Here is a 14,972-nt window from a genome sequence, read left to right as displayed (position 1 = left end):
TATATATGTCATTCGATGAAACGGTGTCCAAGGTATGCTTCCGGGATACACTCAGGCCGCAAAGCAACCGCCGGAACTGGCATTTAACGTTCCACCACGGGAAAACTACAAATCTGCGCTATTAACAACTTCAGCTTTACCCAATCACCTTACGATGTTCGCAGCGTGCTCCAGCCAATAAAGCTAGCAGCGTTAGGGAAATGGCCTAAATACTGCCATATTTCGACATTACTATATAGCTGCGAAATAAAAAAGGTGTAGAAATGTGCTCATCATTTTTAAGTACCCTGAAATATATGAATTTACATAGTACGACGTGACGGTCTGGCTCACCATTGCTAAAAAAGGTTTTCGATTTATTTTATGTGAAACTATTTATCGCCCAGCCTATTGCAGAGGGCGCCTGGAAGCTAGTTGCATGTGCCGAAGTTGGGAGAGATGCTGCTGCGTTAAAATTGATTCTATTTTATTTGATGACTTGTGCTTTAGTTGGAATAATGCATGTGAGGGTTCGAAAACTGGTGTTTAAAACGCTGCTTTAAATACAAAAATATCAGCCCGAAATTTTACGCAGTCAGAAATGCACCCGCGGGCTTGCACGTAATAACACTGCCATTACTGGAAACGGTCCGTTCGTGTTTGAACATAATGGTGCCTAGGGAGCCCGTCTCGATTTCGGCTTCCTTGCTTCAGAAGAGTACATCAATATTAGGTGGGACGAACTACAAAGCCTTCTCAGAGTGAAAGTTTGACGCAGCTGCTATTAAAAATACCTGGTTGTTCTAACTAGCTTCATGCCATAGTGCAGAACCTGAGAGTATGCATAGCGGATACTTTTTTTAAAGGTGTCCAGATTGCCTCGTCATTTAAAACACCCAAATGGATACCACAATATAATTTGAAACCTTTTCGTTAACGTCGACGTTTTTGATCCATGTGTGGCAAGATATGTTTCCAGGTCTAGACATAACCTTAGAGGGCCTCTCAGTGCTCCAGCTTCCTCATTTATATTCTCTTAGCGATTTCACGCCTGTTGTCTCGACATGCGGCCGTGTATTTCGTGGCTTTTCTGCAATTCCCGCCCAGTTAATAATAAGCTTTATTCTCATCTAGTTTTGCTCTGAAAATTCTGTGTAGATTGCTTATACGGGCATTCACCTATGGGACATTCCTCCCTAGGCCCTGAGCTATGTCCTCAACAAATCGGAGGCTACTCATACTGATACTCATACTCTATCTCCGGTTCATATCCTAATCCATTGCTCTGAAGTCATCTCGAAAACGCGATGGACAGCAAAGAAAAAAAAATGTGTCGCGTCTGTATACTTTTAAATCCTGTTAACCACTCTTATTAAGATAAAGCACTTTCTGCAACGAGGAACAGCTATGTTGAAATAATTTTTGATATGCTTGAACAGCGTCTCAATGTGTTGGTGACGCTTGTAAAGTGGTTTTCTCTGACATCAGCTTGGACGACATTATGAAAAGCAAAGAAATATGCTTCAATATTAGTAGAAATAATCGTTACAAGAATAAAGGTGTTAACAAGATGGAAAGCAGATAACTAAATGTGGAAAAAGAGCTTCATTTTGTTTTTTTAAGAAGCCGTGACTGCACGGGAGTCATTTTTGGTAGCACGGGCTACCTTCCGCTGCGTACGCGGAAAAAGGTTGGCGAAAAGTGATTTACGGAAAACCTATTGCTTTTCACCGCCGTAATCTAGCCCCAGAGGTGGCGGCCGCTACGACTTTGGTGAAAATTGTACTGTAAAGAATACTACGGATGTAGGAACTGCAACCTAATAAAACATGCAGCAAGACAAGGGAAACAGCCACTAAGCAGGTATTAGACAGTTTTAGCTGTGCGTACGCAACGGGCTACGGCGCTGCGTGCGTTAGGCTGTCCGCTCCGAAGTATAGTTTTAGCTGACCGAGCGGTAGCGTCCCCCAGGTGCACGTAGCGCCATCTAGTGACTAGACGTCAAAGCACATCAACGCTCGGTTGAAGAAAATTTAATCCGTGATTACTGATAACTAGTGTGAGTGCAATGGGAGCCTTTTTTTGTTCAAAGAAAAACTATGTAAACGGAAGAAAATGTAAGAACTGGCTAAAAACTAGAAAACTGCTTCGCCAGGTGTCGTTGCTACGAGGAAAACACACTGCATTCAGTTAGGCCTAGGAGCTTGATAATCGCCGAATTATCGGAAAAACAGGGGCTAGTTATCGCTTGTACCGCTACAGGTTGGCAAGAGTAGGCGAAATAAAAGCGAACCGCTACCATTTGAGCAAGCTATTTCGTCGGAGAATCCAGCGGCGACATGTATTTATTCAGAAGCGGGCGACCAGGGCGCCGACATCTTGTCAACGTTTGCGTACGCAAGCCACGCAAGCGCCGCAACGCTGTCAGCTGTCTAGCGTACGCACGCAAGACGCAAGGCTTGCGCTTGCGTTCTGCGCACTACCGTCCCCGAAAACTCCTTGCGTACGCTAAGCCGTTGCGTACGCACAGCTAAAACTGTCTACTGTCTATTAACTCGTCTGCAACCCCCAGATAGGAGTGCAGTGTGAAAGGTCGATATAGGAGCGTCCATAAAACAGCACATTCCAAAAGGGCTGCATTCCAACGGGATTCTAACTCAGCATGTCAGCGATAGAAGTGTTTTTCAGACGCAAGGAAGGGTGCACTTCTCATTCATAATTTTTCTCTCCTCCTAATGCCCTTCTCTCTCTTTTTCTTCTTGCCACGTACTGCCATATTGCTGGCTGGGCTGCTTTTTCCACGGTGTAAGAGTAGTTTAGGTGAGAGAACGCCCGCGCCCAGTTCCCTGTCATAACATTCTACTCCTGGAGGCAGCCGACAGATGGCGCGGCCAACTTTTCCCCGCTCGGCGAGCGACCGGGCCACACCGGCGCGACCGCTATACGTTGCGTTGGGCCTGTATTTCCTTGAACTGCGTGGTTAACTGGCCTTAAGATTTCCTCTTCTGGTATTCTACTTTGCGGATGTAAAGTGTCCTTTGTTTACACAAAAAACATTTCACCTCTTTTAAACAAAGCCTGGAAATCATTAAACGAGGGGCTAGCGCGACATGGCGTTGATGGCATGCATATGCGTTTAATAAAACCCTGTCTTATTTCGCATTTCAGGCTTCGTACTAACTCTTCCAGTTATTAGATATTGCAAGGAAAAGACCCATACCAATGCCGATAAGATACACGGGCGCACCGCCTCGGATGTTAGCGTGATATTACGATAACCTGATGTATATCCATACTCGCCCCGCAAAGATCATGAAGACGCTTCACTGCATGAAAGTCAAAGCTCTTAGAAATTGAATTAACAATTAAGAGAGAAGCACAAGTCCGGAAAGAACTGGTTAATGTGGGAGAATAAAGTGAGGGAAAATATGGCACGGCAAAGTAAATTTCAGCGCTCATGCAGTCGCTTCGAACCACGGGCTCCCACAACTTTTGACAATTTTCGCAAGTCCTGGCTCTTTGTGTCTTTCTGGCCTTTCAACTGCCTGCAGTGTTGACGCATACGCAAGCACACGTAGTAGTGGATCAATTTCGCAAGCATGTCTTCTTTGTGAAGACTGCGTGAAAATGTAAACTGGAACGTTTCCAGAACAGCATCAATTGTCCTATCGAACGCATGCCTGTCACTCGCATATTTCTCAAACTTCTGCCCAAAGTATTTGAAGAGATCAAAAAGACGCATATTCGGGTGCGTCAGCCTGCCTCTCGTTTTTAAATTCACCAGGTCGGCTTCAGACACGTTTGCGATCCCTTTTGTTCCCTCAAGCGCCTCCTTGCAAATCGCACAGGAGGCCTCATTTGCGAGTATTCTTGAGACAAAGCCAGTGACGTAGTATACAATGCAGTCTACAACGTCTGCGTCACAGTCGTTTAGATCAAATATGTCACCACATTCCCAGCTGGCTTCTTCGATCAGCCAATCAAGCTTCTGCTTCAATTCTTGCAGTTTATTCGGCTGTTCCATACTTGAACTCTGATATACCTCCCTTAAATCCGCTAGAGTAACAACGGCAGCCTGACTGTTATCAGGCGCTGCACAGTTTCCAAACTGCGTAGGTTTTAACAAGGAATACATGCTTAGCATGCGGTGTAACTGCAAGAATGTGGGAAAGGTCGAATGTTCATGTTGATCTCCGTCCTGTGTGATTATTCCGAAAAAGCATTCTAATGGGTCCTGACTCATTTTGGCCGACAACACTTACTTGAAACCGCAGTCTTATAGAAGGTAGGTAGAAAGTTGTTGGACAGAATTCAGCGTCACGCGCAAACCTTCGGCAGTCGACTGGGTCAAAAAGAGAACTTTTGGAATGTCACCGTTTACAACCTGTTGTTTCCATGCCTCGAGCTATTCAGATGCAGTTCGGATTGTAGTGAAATCTCTGCTTCCTGGTCGAATGCCCTCTGCAAGGTATAGGCGGTTTAGAGCGTAAAACCGGTCGTTGAAAAAAAATGTGAATTTAGCTGTCGGTTCCGCATCAACGAACCTTGGCGCACCTCTGCGTGCATAAAACATTTCTTTGGCAACAAAATTGCTGAAAAGCTGTGTGACCAGCTTTACCCTCATCTTCAGCATGTTCGACGGGTTTACATGGTTGTAAATAAGCTTTGGGCAGACTCGAAGCGCCCCAGTGTTCTTGCTGTCGACAACAAACCCAGCGTCATAGCACGACCATCTAATAAAGTGGCCATCTTTTTTGAGAACTTTCTTGTCGTTCAGACGGTTCCTTATACACTTAGAGCGACGGGGTGAGTCGGAAGAAACGTATACCTTTCTTGAAGTGTCTATTGGGTGCTCAAAGCAGTTAACCACTTGTCCGAGTTGTGGGGACCTGCCCTGCAGCCCCCTGAGTTTGCTTTCCCGCGAGGCACCGTGCACCGGCGGTCTCACCTCGAGGCTGAGCGCATTCCCTTGGGAGTTACATCAACTGGCAAGAGAGGGCGCCAGCATCGCTGCGCGGAGACTGCCAAAGCCCGCGCGCGGGAGAGGGGGCAGGGGGGCTTCGGCTGGGATCGTCGGCCCGAGCGGACGTGTCGCTCGCGGCTCCGCTCTTCGCCGGCGGGCGAGGAAGCGACGGGGAGACAGGCTCCCGTACTCGTAATGTGTCGTTCCTTTGTTCCCCCAGAGCAAGGCCAATCGCGGTCGGCGAGCGCTCGGTAGCGTACGCGATCACGGGGTGGGGTCCGGGCGGCTTTGAACCATGTCAGCCGCGATTGAGTGGGGAGAACGTACTTATCTCCCCATTCAACCCCCACAGAGTATACCACTGATGCCGAGCTGTTTCCACATCGCGCGGGTCGTGGAAGCGCCGTCACACACAACTCCGCCGACAAACAAGCCGGCTTTCCCTAAGTGTACAATACACTGAATCAAGAGCTGAGCAAGGAGCGTTCCTTCGTTGACCCTTTCGATGCAAACACAGCCACCGGCTGTAAATAATTTTCTCCAAAAGGAGAAAAAGCAAAAACAAGACCATGATCCGCCAACTCACTGCTTTGATTTTCTCTCTCCCCATGATCGACGAGACCAGCGTAGGTCATCTTTCTTTAGTTTACAGCCATTTATTTCCTCACTTGAATTTCATCCATTATCAGCATTCCTCGGCGATGAAAGGCAGTTTTCTGAGAGACTTTCAGCTTCAAGGCTTGGAAGAAGTTTTTATCGAAACCACATTTCAAGCCCACCATGCTGATGCACTTCCTTACAGTACTAACACATGGCAAAGGCAAAATGTCGTTGCTTCGCAAAAAGAGTCCGTAGCAGGGCTGCGTATGTGTAGAAGGAGACACAAGAGAATCCAGTCATCTGCGTATCGCCGGTTTCTTTTTGTTGTGCTCTTGGCAGCTGAAATGCATTCCTCTAACAAAAGCAGCTGCGCTGGTGGCATATCCAGTGCCTGGAGTTCATCTTTGACGTCTTCATCCTGGAATTTTGTTAGCTCTGTCCTGGTGTCCTGTACCTGCTTGATCAACAGTTTTTTGCGCTTAATAAGTCGCGCTCGTGACTGCTGGAGCGCTGATTTTGCCCGGCGCAATGATTTGAGCTTTCCCTGCTGGGAAGGCTGCACTGAAAGCCTGATGCGTTTTCATTGTCGCTCCTCTTTCGCTCTCGCAGCTTGGCGGTCGGGGTGGAACCTCAAGGTGTCAGCGAGACCGCTGCAATGATGACATATGGCTCCTCCAGGCAATAGAAGTAGGCACTTGTTGAGTCTAAAGCTGTTCTGGGAGTCTACCGAAGCACACTCCGGATGCACACTTGGGAAGTCCTTTAAACTCGGCCCTCCCCGGCACACGTTAAGGCTATCAATAGTTTTGAGCATGACTTCGATATCAGATGGCGACGTGGCGAACGAACTTACACCAACAGCAGCACAATCAATTGGCCTGCCAAACACATGCACCTCAACTGTGATGTCACTCTTCACACGCAGTCTTTTTAGTGAAAATTGCTGAAGCACCGTCCCTTTGCCTGTGTATTACCTGTGCGTCAATAAACTCAATGTCTCTCACCCCTTCAACGTCGACGCGATGTGCTGCCCATGAATGCTGAGGTAAGCAAATGCTGCCCGCTTCATTGAAGAGCGTTGCCTCGCAGGACTTCGCAACGCAGTCGCTTTCATCGGAAGAGGCCACAGGTTGAGTCGTGTCGGTGAGCAGCCTTGATCCAACTACGCTGCTGCTCTGTTGAGAGGCTGAAGAAGAATCTGCGCGACCAGATAGTCGCTTCGCTGTCTTGCAAGGGCTCTTGATCCGTGTTGAAAGGTAGCTCGGCGCCCCTTCGAAAATAGATGGAATGGCGTCTTTTGTAAGGACCGCTCTTCTCTTGCCAGACATTAACGCGTGGCCATCAACTTCAGCTGACCACGTCTTGAAGATGAAGTGGGGAGCAAAATGCCTTTCGCAAACACGATCTGCTCTTTGTAGTACACGGTCCTTGCGAGGTATTGCTCGCCGCCACGCCTCGAGCCTTGCGTCATCCTGGGGCGGCTTGAAAAGCGAGTACCTCTCCTTACACGATTTGTAGCCGCTGCTGCAAAATGGCACGAAGCACTTCAACATCGCACTGCCGCATAGAATAAGTCGATCCGAGAGTTAGATTTTACTAAACGCGCGCGTGAAAGCAGGAACAAGCCGAAGCACGCAAAAACAATCGAATGGCGCGAAGGCGAAAGCGGGAGACCCGGGGAACAGTCAATAGCGCGCTCTGTTGACCGCCGTGTAAGCAGAATGCTCCGACCTCCTTTCTTCGTAGCGGCGCGCCCGCGCCGTTCTTACACCGTGGCTTTTTCTTCCTGGCGCTAATATTCATCGCACCTGCGCTTTAACTTCCGGCGCTCTAACTTCCTTCATTCACCCCTCTGCACGTGTATCCTGAACAATGTACAACCCACACAACACGTAACGGTGACAAAGCCATCTTCCTCTTCGTGCCTAGCCTCTGCTGCAGACAGCGCGCGACCAACGGGAGTTTTTCTTCTAAGAAGAATGTGAGTGCGTCGTTTGGGTTCGAGACCTTTTAGTTGGATAAGAAGCTTTCCGGAAGCGATCGCGCACTGTTATCCGCAAGTGGTCAGTTGACAACTTGCCGAGTAGTAGCACCCTCTGGAATATAGCACATATTTTTCAAACGAAAACCCTAGTTCCAATTTCCGCAGTCTTTTTCGGAAAGGAGAGATGGATGTTCTTGGGGAAAGGAATGAGAAATAGGGGGGAGCACGACGCGTGCGGTAATTTCTCTCTTTCAGGTGAGGAAATGGTCGTTGCGCCGCGCAGGGGGAGGGTAGGAGGAACAGGATAGTGGGAGAAAGTAGAGCTCGCAGATGCGCAGTCGCGATTCCCGTGTTCGCGTATTCGGGCCGGGAGGGGGAGGCCGCGCCAAGAGCAGAGCGCCGATGCGCACTCGACTGGGAGACAGAGCCGACTGAGAGAGCGAGGGGCGTGGTTTGGAAGCGCGCGGACCGCAGGGAGGCGCAGGTCTCTCGGCCAATAGGGAGGTGGCTGGATGTCGCGTGAATCCCGGCAAGCGGCGTGTTTACCGAGCATGGAATGCGGGGCAGCAGGCCTGAGTCGATAATCTTGGTACACAGTTACCGTTACCCATCACCATCTGACGTAACTGTGCGGGACTTCAAAAGGTGCGGTTTGTAGGGGATATCCGCCAGGAAGGGGGAGGTTAAAACCGCTCCAGCAGTTGGGCATCTCGTACATATTGGAGCAGAGCCCCGAAGGCGCGTCGCGTTTTCTCGCGCGGGCCGGCTGGGAAAAGCAGTTGTTGTGCGCTCCCGCAGGGTAGGGCCAGGCGTCTGTAGCTTGCCTCCAGCACTTCTCTGTGCTTCTTGAGGGCAGGACACTTTGAGAGGAGGTGATCGAGCGTTTCCACTTCTCCACAGTCTTTGCACATGGGGCTGGCTGCGCCTCGTAGACGATGCATGCGCTCGGCTGTCCAGACGCAGCCTATGCGCATCCTAAGGAGGGTGGTCCGGTCAATGAGATCGAAGTCACGGGAGCTTATGGGCTTCGGTGCTTTGCCTGCGGCTACTCTGGCATCCGGGTGTTATGCGACGATGCGGGCTTTGATGTTGTGCCGAGCCACATCGAGGGGGGATATTGCAGTGCACTCCGGTGTGCCGTCGGCGTGAGCTTGCTTGGCCAGTTGGTCAGCCTGCTCGTTGCCGCTGATTCCGACGTGGGACGGGAGCCATTGGAGCAGAACGTCGCGGCCGAGTGCTCGTGCCTGGCGTAGCTTGTTGTCCAGGTTGGCATACATGGGCAGTGTATGGTGCGAGCTCCGCAGCGTGGTGAGCGCAGCCTTGGAGTCACTGAGGACGACAGCTGGAGAGAGGTCTGGTGTCTCCAGGATGAGATCAGCTGCCAAGTGCAGGGCGGCAACTTCTGCGGTTGTGGACGAGGCACTGCATGTGAGGCGGCTCTGCCTGGCGATGCCGAGAGAAGGGACTACACATGCGGCAGCCGCTGATGCGCCTCCTTCCAGCACGGATCCGTCGGTATATATTTCCACTCGGCCGCTGCAATCCTCGTGGAGAAGCGCAGCGGTTTCTTGCTGTAGCGCGCAGACGGGTGTGTCTTTCTTGGATCGCACGCCTGGGATGACGGTCTGGATGCTGAGCGGGGCGCGCAGGTGGGGCGGAAGTGCCGGGCTGCAGCTAGAGGGCGGTCGGGCGATGTGCGCGCCAAACAGCTGTGCTGCGCGGCCCATGTGCGAGTGGCGGGCTTCGGACAGTCGGCTGAGGAGTTGCGAAGTTCCCGGAGCTCTTTGCATGCGCTCGACAGTGTTGAGGGCTGTTAGTTGTGCCCGGAGAGAGATCGGCCATGTGGCAGCTTCTGCATAGGTGGCAGGTACTTGCGACCAGCGCGGCAGGCGCATAAAACGGCGGATCGCAGCGCGTTGGTCTACGTCGATGGCGCGCCACAGGCTGGGGCGCAGGTCGACGAGCGGTAGAGCGTACAGGAGTTTAGGTACCGCTATCCCGTTGTAGAACCGGTATGCCAGCTCTGGGGAGCAGCCTTCTCCTTTGGCTTGTAGTCGGTTAGCCACATCGGCCACTTGGCGCGCCTCTTTCCGCAGTTTAGCTACAGCTGGCCGCCAGGTGAGCTGCGCGTCGATAACGAGTCCAAGATAGCGGGCACTTTTTTTCCACGGAAGGGGGACCCCTTTTAGCTGCAGGTTGGGTATAAGTTTCCATGCAGCAGGACGAGGGTGAAGCACGAGGGCCTCCGTTTTGGAAGTTGACAAGCTGAGCCCCACGGTGGAGAGATATTCTCCGACACATTCTAGTGCATGTTGCAACTGCGCTCTAACTGTACGACCAGACAGTGTGGGGCCACTGCAGTAGAGGGCTATGTCGTCAGCATATATGCTGACGCGCACCTGATACAGAAGGGAGCGAGGGATAATGTTCGGGATGTTAGCCAGCACGATATTAAATAAGAAGGGACTAAGAACACTGCCCTGCGGAACGCCCTTGGTGATGTGGCGGGGTGTGCTGAGCGAGCCACCAACTTTCACACGCATTGTTCTGCCTGAGAGAAACGATTTGACATAACGGTATAAATTCTCAGCCACGCCTAGTATGTTTACCAGAGCATCAAGTATAGATGCGTGGGCGAGCGAGTCAAAAGCGCTCTGAATGTCGAGGAGGACGAGGTAGGCAGCCTGCTTCTTATATTTTGCTTCCTCTAAGAAGGCCGATATTTCCGCTATGCAGTCGGCGGTGCATCGGGAATGGCGGAATCCGCTTTGTTCTGGTGCCAGTGCACCTCTCACGTCCGCCATCCATTGAAGCCGCTTCAGTGCCATAAATTCCATCGTTTTCCCTGGGACTGAGGTGAGAGATATCGGCCTGTAAGAGTTGATGTTTGCAGAAGGCTTCCCCGGCTTCAGGACAGGAATAACGATGGCAGTGCGCCAGGACTGGGGGACATCTCCGGTTGCAAATACTTCATTGTATGCTTCAAGCAGGCGCTGACGTTGGTTACAATTTAAATTCCTCAGCATCTGGTGAGTGACTTGATCTGAACCTGGGGCACTTCGCCGCTTGCGCTTGTGTTCGAGCGCGACATCCAGCTCGTGCGTTGTGAAAGGCTCAGTGCACAGGGCATGAAATTCGCGCGAGAACCATACGAAAGGTACGAATGGAGAAACAGAAAAGAGGGAGGCGATGGGCGTGTCACTCACCAGAGTGGGGACAAAGTGTTCAGCGAGGAGGTCGGCCAGCGCAAGAGCATCTATCCCTTTAGCCACCGCTATGGAAAGGGCAGGGAAGCGTGGTGCTTTGGAGTGCAGCATTGATGAAAGAATCCGCCAGCCGCGAGCCTGAGCACGGGGTTCGTCGAGGGCACGACACACTGAAATCCAGCTGCGACGACGCAGCCGTTTGGCGTGACGCAGGCACGCAGCATCCAGACGCTTGTAGATAGTCCAGTGTGCGGGCTTGTTCGTGCGCCGTGCACGGCGTTGAGCCCTTCGACGCGCAGCACGCAGGTTCAAGAGTTTGATGTCTGGCACAGGTGTTCCGGGGAGCACAGCACAGCGTATTGTGGCACCACTCGCACAGGCGGCAATGTGATCGAAGAAGCTATGTGGTTCACATGGATTTTCCTCACATAGCTCGCGGAAGCGCGACCACTGCACTACACTGTATGTCACTTTGTCCGCAGGGCGTTCAGTTCGTGGCAAGATGTCAATAGGCAGGTGGTCTGATCCTGCAGTATCAGGGTGCGTAGACCAGTCGTAGGCACAATCTGGGGAAGCCACGCTGAGGTCGATAGCTGTAGGAGTGCAGCTCGGACGCACAAACGTTGGACTACCTGTGTTCAACAGGTTCAGTCCCGCAGCGCGAATAGCGTCTAGCACGTCACATCCCTGTCTGGATGAGGTGCGGGAACCCCACTCAACATGGCGACAGTTGAAGTCACCACAAATGAGTAGGTTTTGCTTGATTCGTTGAGTGAGACGAACGATGAGCCGTGCGTCCCACGGATTTCCAGGCCGCACATAGACACTTGCAACGGTGGTGTCAGTTCCCCCGATTCGCACTGTGACGGCAACACACTCGACGGGGCCAACGGTGAGGTCTGCAGTAGGCACTACATGGTGCGCAAAAGATGCACGGACATATATAGCTGCCCGAGGGGATCCAGGTGGGTGTGCGGCGTCGGTGCAAGGAATGTCAGCACAGGTCACCAGCGCGCACTCGGTTGGGCTGCATGCTGTAGCCCAAGTATCCGGGAAGTACGAGGTCCTCTGCGCGCGTGTAAGTCTCTTGTAGCGCGATGACGTCGTACTTTTGTAGAGGTAGCATGGCTGCTAGCTCAGGTTGACGGCGGCGTAGATGGCAGCAGTTCCACTGCAACACACGCGGCCGGTTGACGCGACTGTTTCTAGCCCGGATGGTTCAGAGCTTGCTGTGCTGCAAGTGCAGCTGCACATAACTGGCGGGCCGGAGATGCGCTGGGCAATTCCTCTATGAGGGCACGAACGGCAGCGGCAAGCGCGGCGATGACAGCATCACGCTGGTCGAGCTGAGCGATAGGTGCGCTGTCTGGCTTCCTCCCTACCACCACGTCACGGAAAGACCAAGCGGTATGCGGGAGCGCTGGGGCACAGTTGCGTGCAGTGACACTTCCAATTGGAGTCGCAGTGACTTCCGTCGCCGGTTCACATTGTGCTTCGATGTCGGTATTGCTTCTCGTTTTTGCTGCTGGTCTATTGGGCAGGGCGTCAGCAAGCGTAAGGTCCTGCTGTGTTGGTGCAGGGGGGCCCTTTTTGGTTGAATCCGCAGGAGCTGTCTGGCTTGAAAATGCAGCAGAGGTTTGTTTTGCAGTAACTGCACGGCGAGCGTCACGGCGAGACATGGGGTGATGCGATGACGCCAGGAGGACGGCCACTTTGCGTTCTTGTTGCCAACGGGGGCAGCGCGGCTCGGTTGATGTGTGCGTGCCGTTGCAGTTAATGCATCGCGGCCGGGGTGAGTCACATCGGGACTTGTGGTGATCGCGTCCACAGCGGAGGCACCTCGGCTTTGCGGTACACACAGCAGTGGCATGGCCGATGACACCGCACTGCAGGCATTGGAGCGGCCTCGGTAGTCGGGCGCGGACGGGGCGGCGCAGTTTGAAGAGGGAGACCTCTTCGGGTGGGTGGGTGCCCGCGAAGCGGAGTATGATGTCGTTTCCGCTTCTCGTGCAGGCTAGCACCGGCACCTTGCACTCGATGCCCGACAAGATGTCCTCGGTGGAGAGCGCGCGGTCCACGCGAAACACTCGACCGGTGCAGCTGTTGCCGCCGGCCTCCTTGGCTCGGACCTTGATGTCGCAGATGGTGGTGATGCCGAGGAGTGGGTCGAGGTCGGCAGATGCGTGCGCGTCCACGGCGACCACGTTCCGGCGGAAATTCACACGCACAGCTTTCACCCCCGGTAGTTTGGACAGTTGAGCGGCGATGGCGTCTCTTGTTGGCTTTAGATAGTTGGCCATCCTGTCCACGGGATAGAAAAGAACGGTGGCGATGCCCGACTTCTTTCCCTGTTGTGGTGGTGCTGCGGTGAAGCGCGCTGCCGACGGCTGAGCGGCAGGAGCCAGGGGAGCCGCTGCGGTGGTTTGTATGCGGCGTCTTGGGGCATTCCTCGCTGGCTTTTGTACTGCGGCGCCAAGCCCCTTCGCTGTCGCTCTGTCGGGCTCCGCGGGAGGGGGAGTGGGGAGCCGCCTGGCCGGTGGGGCACTGGCTCTTTTTTCTGCGTAGGCGAGAGCAGCACGTTCGTAGTCTGCCTCTGTGAATGCTTCGTCCGGGGCGGGGTTTGTTGTGGCGGCAGGAGCGGGGAGCACATTGCTGTCTGCTTCTGGAATGGCTGGATTTTGGGAATCCAGGCATGTCTGGGTGTCATCGTGTTGACACGCCGCGTCAGCTGTACTCGGCTTGGTTGAGAGCAGGGCTGGGCCGTGGGCTGCTTCGCTACGGCTGATGGTGACAGGTGTGATGCTGTCGAATCGTCGTAGCCGCGGTGGCGGCGGTGTTACAAAGGTTTCAGCGCATCCACCTTTGCTTGCTTCCTGGCCGCTGGCCGCATTCACCGAGGATGTGCTGGCGATTGCGGGTGCTTCGCCAGGTGGAGGGGTCCTCTGTATCGCAGTGACCAGGCGGGCCGCTTCTCCTTGGCGCTGAAGGGTGGCGTTCGCTTCAGTGATCAGTTTCCGCAGGCTGCGGGAGCACCCGAAGCTGTTTAGTCGCCTGTGACGATGGAGGGCGTTTCGGATGCCATCCTCATCGAGCATGTGGAGGGCATCTTCTTCGTCCGCCATGGTTCAGATGGTAGGGGTGCCGATGGTCAGGGGGCTGGAGGGGCCATGGCACATAGGCCACGGGGAGTGGGCCTGAGCTAGGCTATGGCGTAATGGAAAAAAAGAAAAACTAAAAGAAAAAAAAAGGAAACTCTGGGACACGGGAACAGGCGGACTCGATGCCGCGAAGGGAGCGCTCGGGTAAACAGGAGAGGGCACGAAAAACACGTTTTCTCCCTACGGAGGTCGACGATCATCCTTTTTTTTCTTTCTTTCGGAAAGGAAGAGGGAAGACTCTTTTTTATCTGTATGAGAGGGAAGTTGTTGAAAGGACCCAATTGGTAGCCAGAAGTTCCAGTGAATCCAAAATTTCTACGGACTCTAGGGCGCTGAGTCCGCCTCCTGTACCAGCGTTGGTCTCGAGTTTATCCACAATTAGTATACTTAGAGTGCCTCGATGCGGAGAGCGGGCGCGCATCGAGGCACCAAGTATACGCGCTTTCTCTCCTTTTGTGTGCAGAGCATGGCGCTGTGACCGATAGGAACAGGTCGAGACAGGTACAGTGATGCACAATTGTACCTGGCGACTGCCATTTACACTTGATCTTGAAAGTTGGTGGTAACCTGTGGGGCATTAGGTTCACTAAGATTAAAGGGCATCACTCTCTTCTTTTATATAAAGAACAAAACGGAAGACGATTGATTCTCTCTCCCTCTCTTGGCAGAGCAAGAGATTAAAAGGCTGTCTGTGAAGGAGAATTATCGGTTTCAACTTTCAAAATTCCAGACAAATTGACTTACAAGAATTTGCTTTCAGACAAACACTCTCGTTCACAGACTGGTTTTCACTTCCTGCTCTACCCAAAACCGGGTGTTAGCGTGGAGAGATGAGTAAGTAGCCCTCCATTTTAATCGTTTCAGAAATTGAGAGGGGTATTCTGTGCAAACCTGAACTCGAGACGGTTCTGATCAGTTTTTAAAAACGGGCGTAAAGGGCACATATCGAAAAGGTACCATGATGCCTTCCCCTGCACGGAACCTGTCTAAACTTGCTCCTCGTATTCTCACTGCATTTTCATTTCTTCTTATACAATGACTTTCATGTCCTTCAGGCAACTTGATTCTAAAGCTATTTAAGG

At 52.5% G+C, this 14,972-nt stretch overlaps 1 protein-coding gene and 1 pseudogene across 1 annotated transcript; both read right to left on the bottom strand.

Moving 5' to 3' along the window:
• Window positions 1-3,427: 3,427 nt before the first annotated feature.
• LOC144103312 (uncharacterized) lies at window positions 3,428-7,095 on the bottom strand (annotated as a pseudogene).
• Window positions 7,096-8,590: 1,495 nt separating this feature from the next.
• LOC144103311 (uncharacterized) lies at window positions 8,591-10,069 on the bottom strand. The gene has a single exon (XM_077636064.1). The coding sequence runs from the start codon at window positions 10,067-10,069 to the stop codon at window positions 8,591-8,593; it is 1,479 nt and encodes a 492-aa protein (XP_077492190.1).
• Window positions 10,070-14,972: the final 4,903 nt, after the last annotated feature.

Source organism: Amblyomma americanum, chromosome 9 (genome assembly GCF_052857255.1).
Source record: "Amblyomma americanum isolate KBUSLIRL-KWMA chromosome 9, ASM5285725v1, whole genome shotgun sequence".
NCBI classification, from domain to species: domain Eukaryota; kingdom Metazoa; phylum Arthropoda; class Arachnida; order Ixodida; family Ixodidae; genus Amblyomma; species Amblyomma americanum.
The sequence above is the reverse complement of the archived record's forward strand: the minus strand, read 5'-3'. Positions and strand labels throughout refer to the sequence as shown.

Excerpts from the sequence above, each read along its gene's own strand:
- LOC144103311 (XM_077636064.1), bottom strand. The coding sequence starts at position 10,069 with ATGCGTGTGAAAGTTGGTGGCTCGCTCAGCACACCCCGCCACATCACC.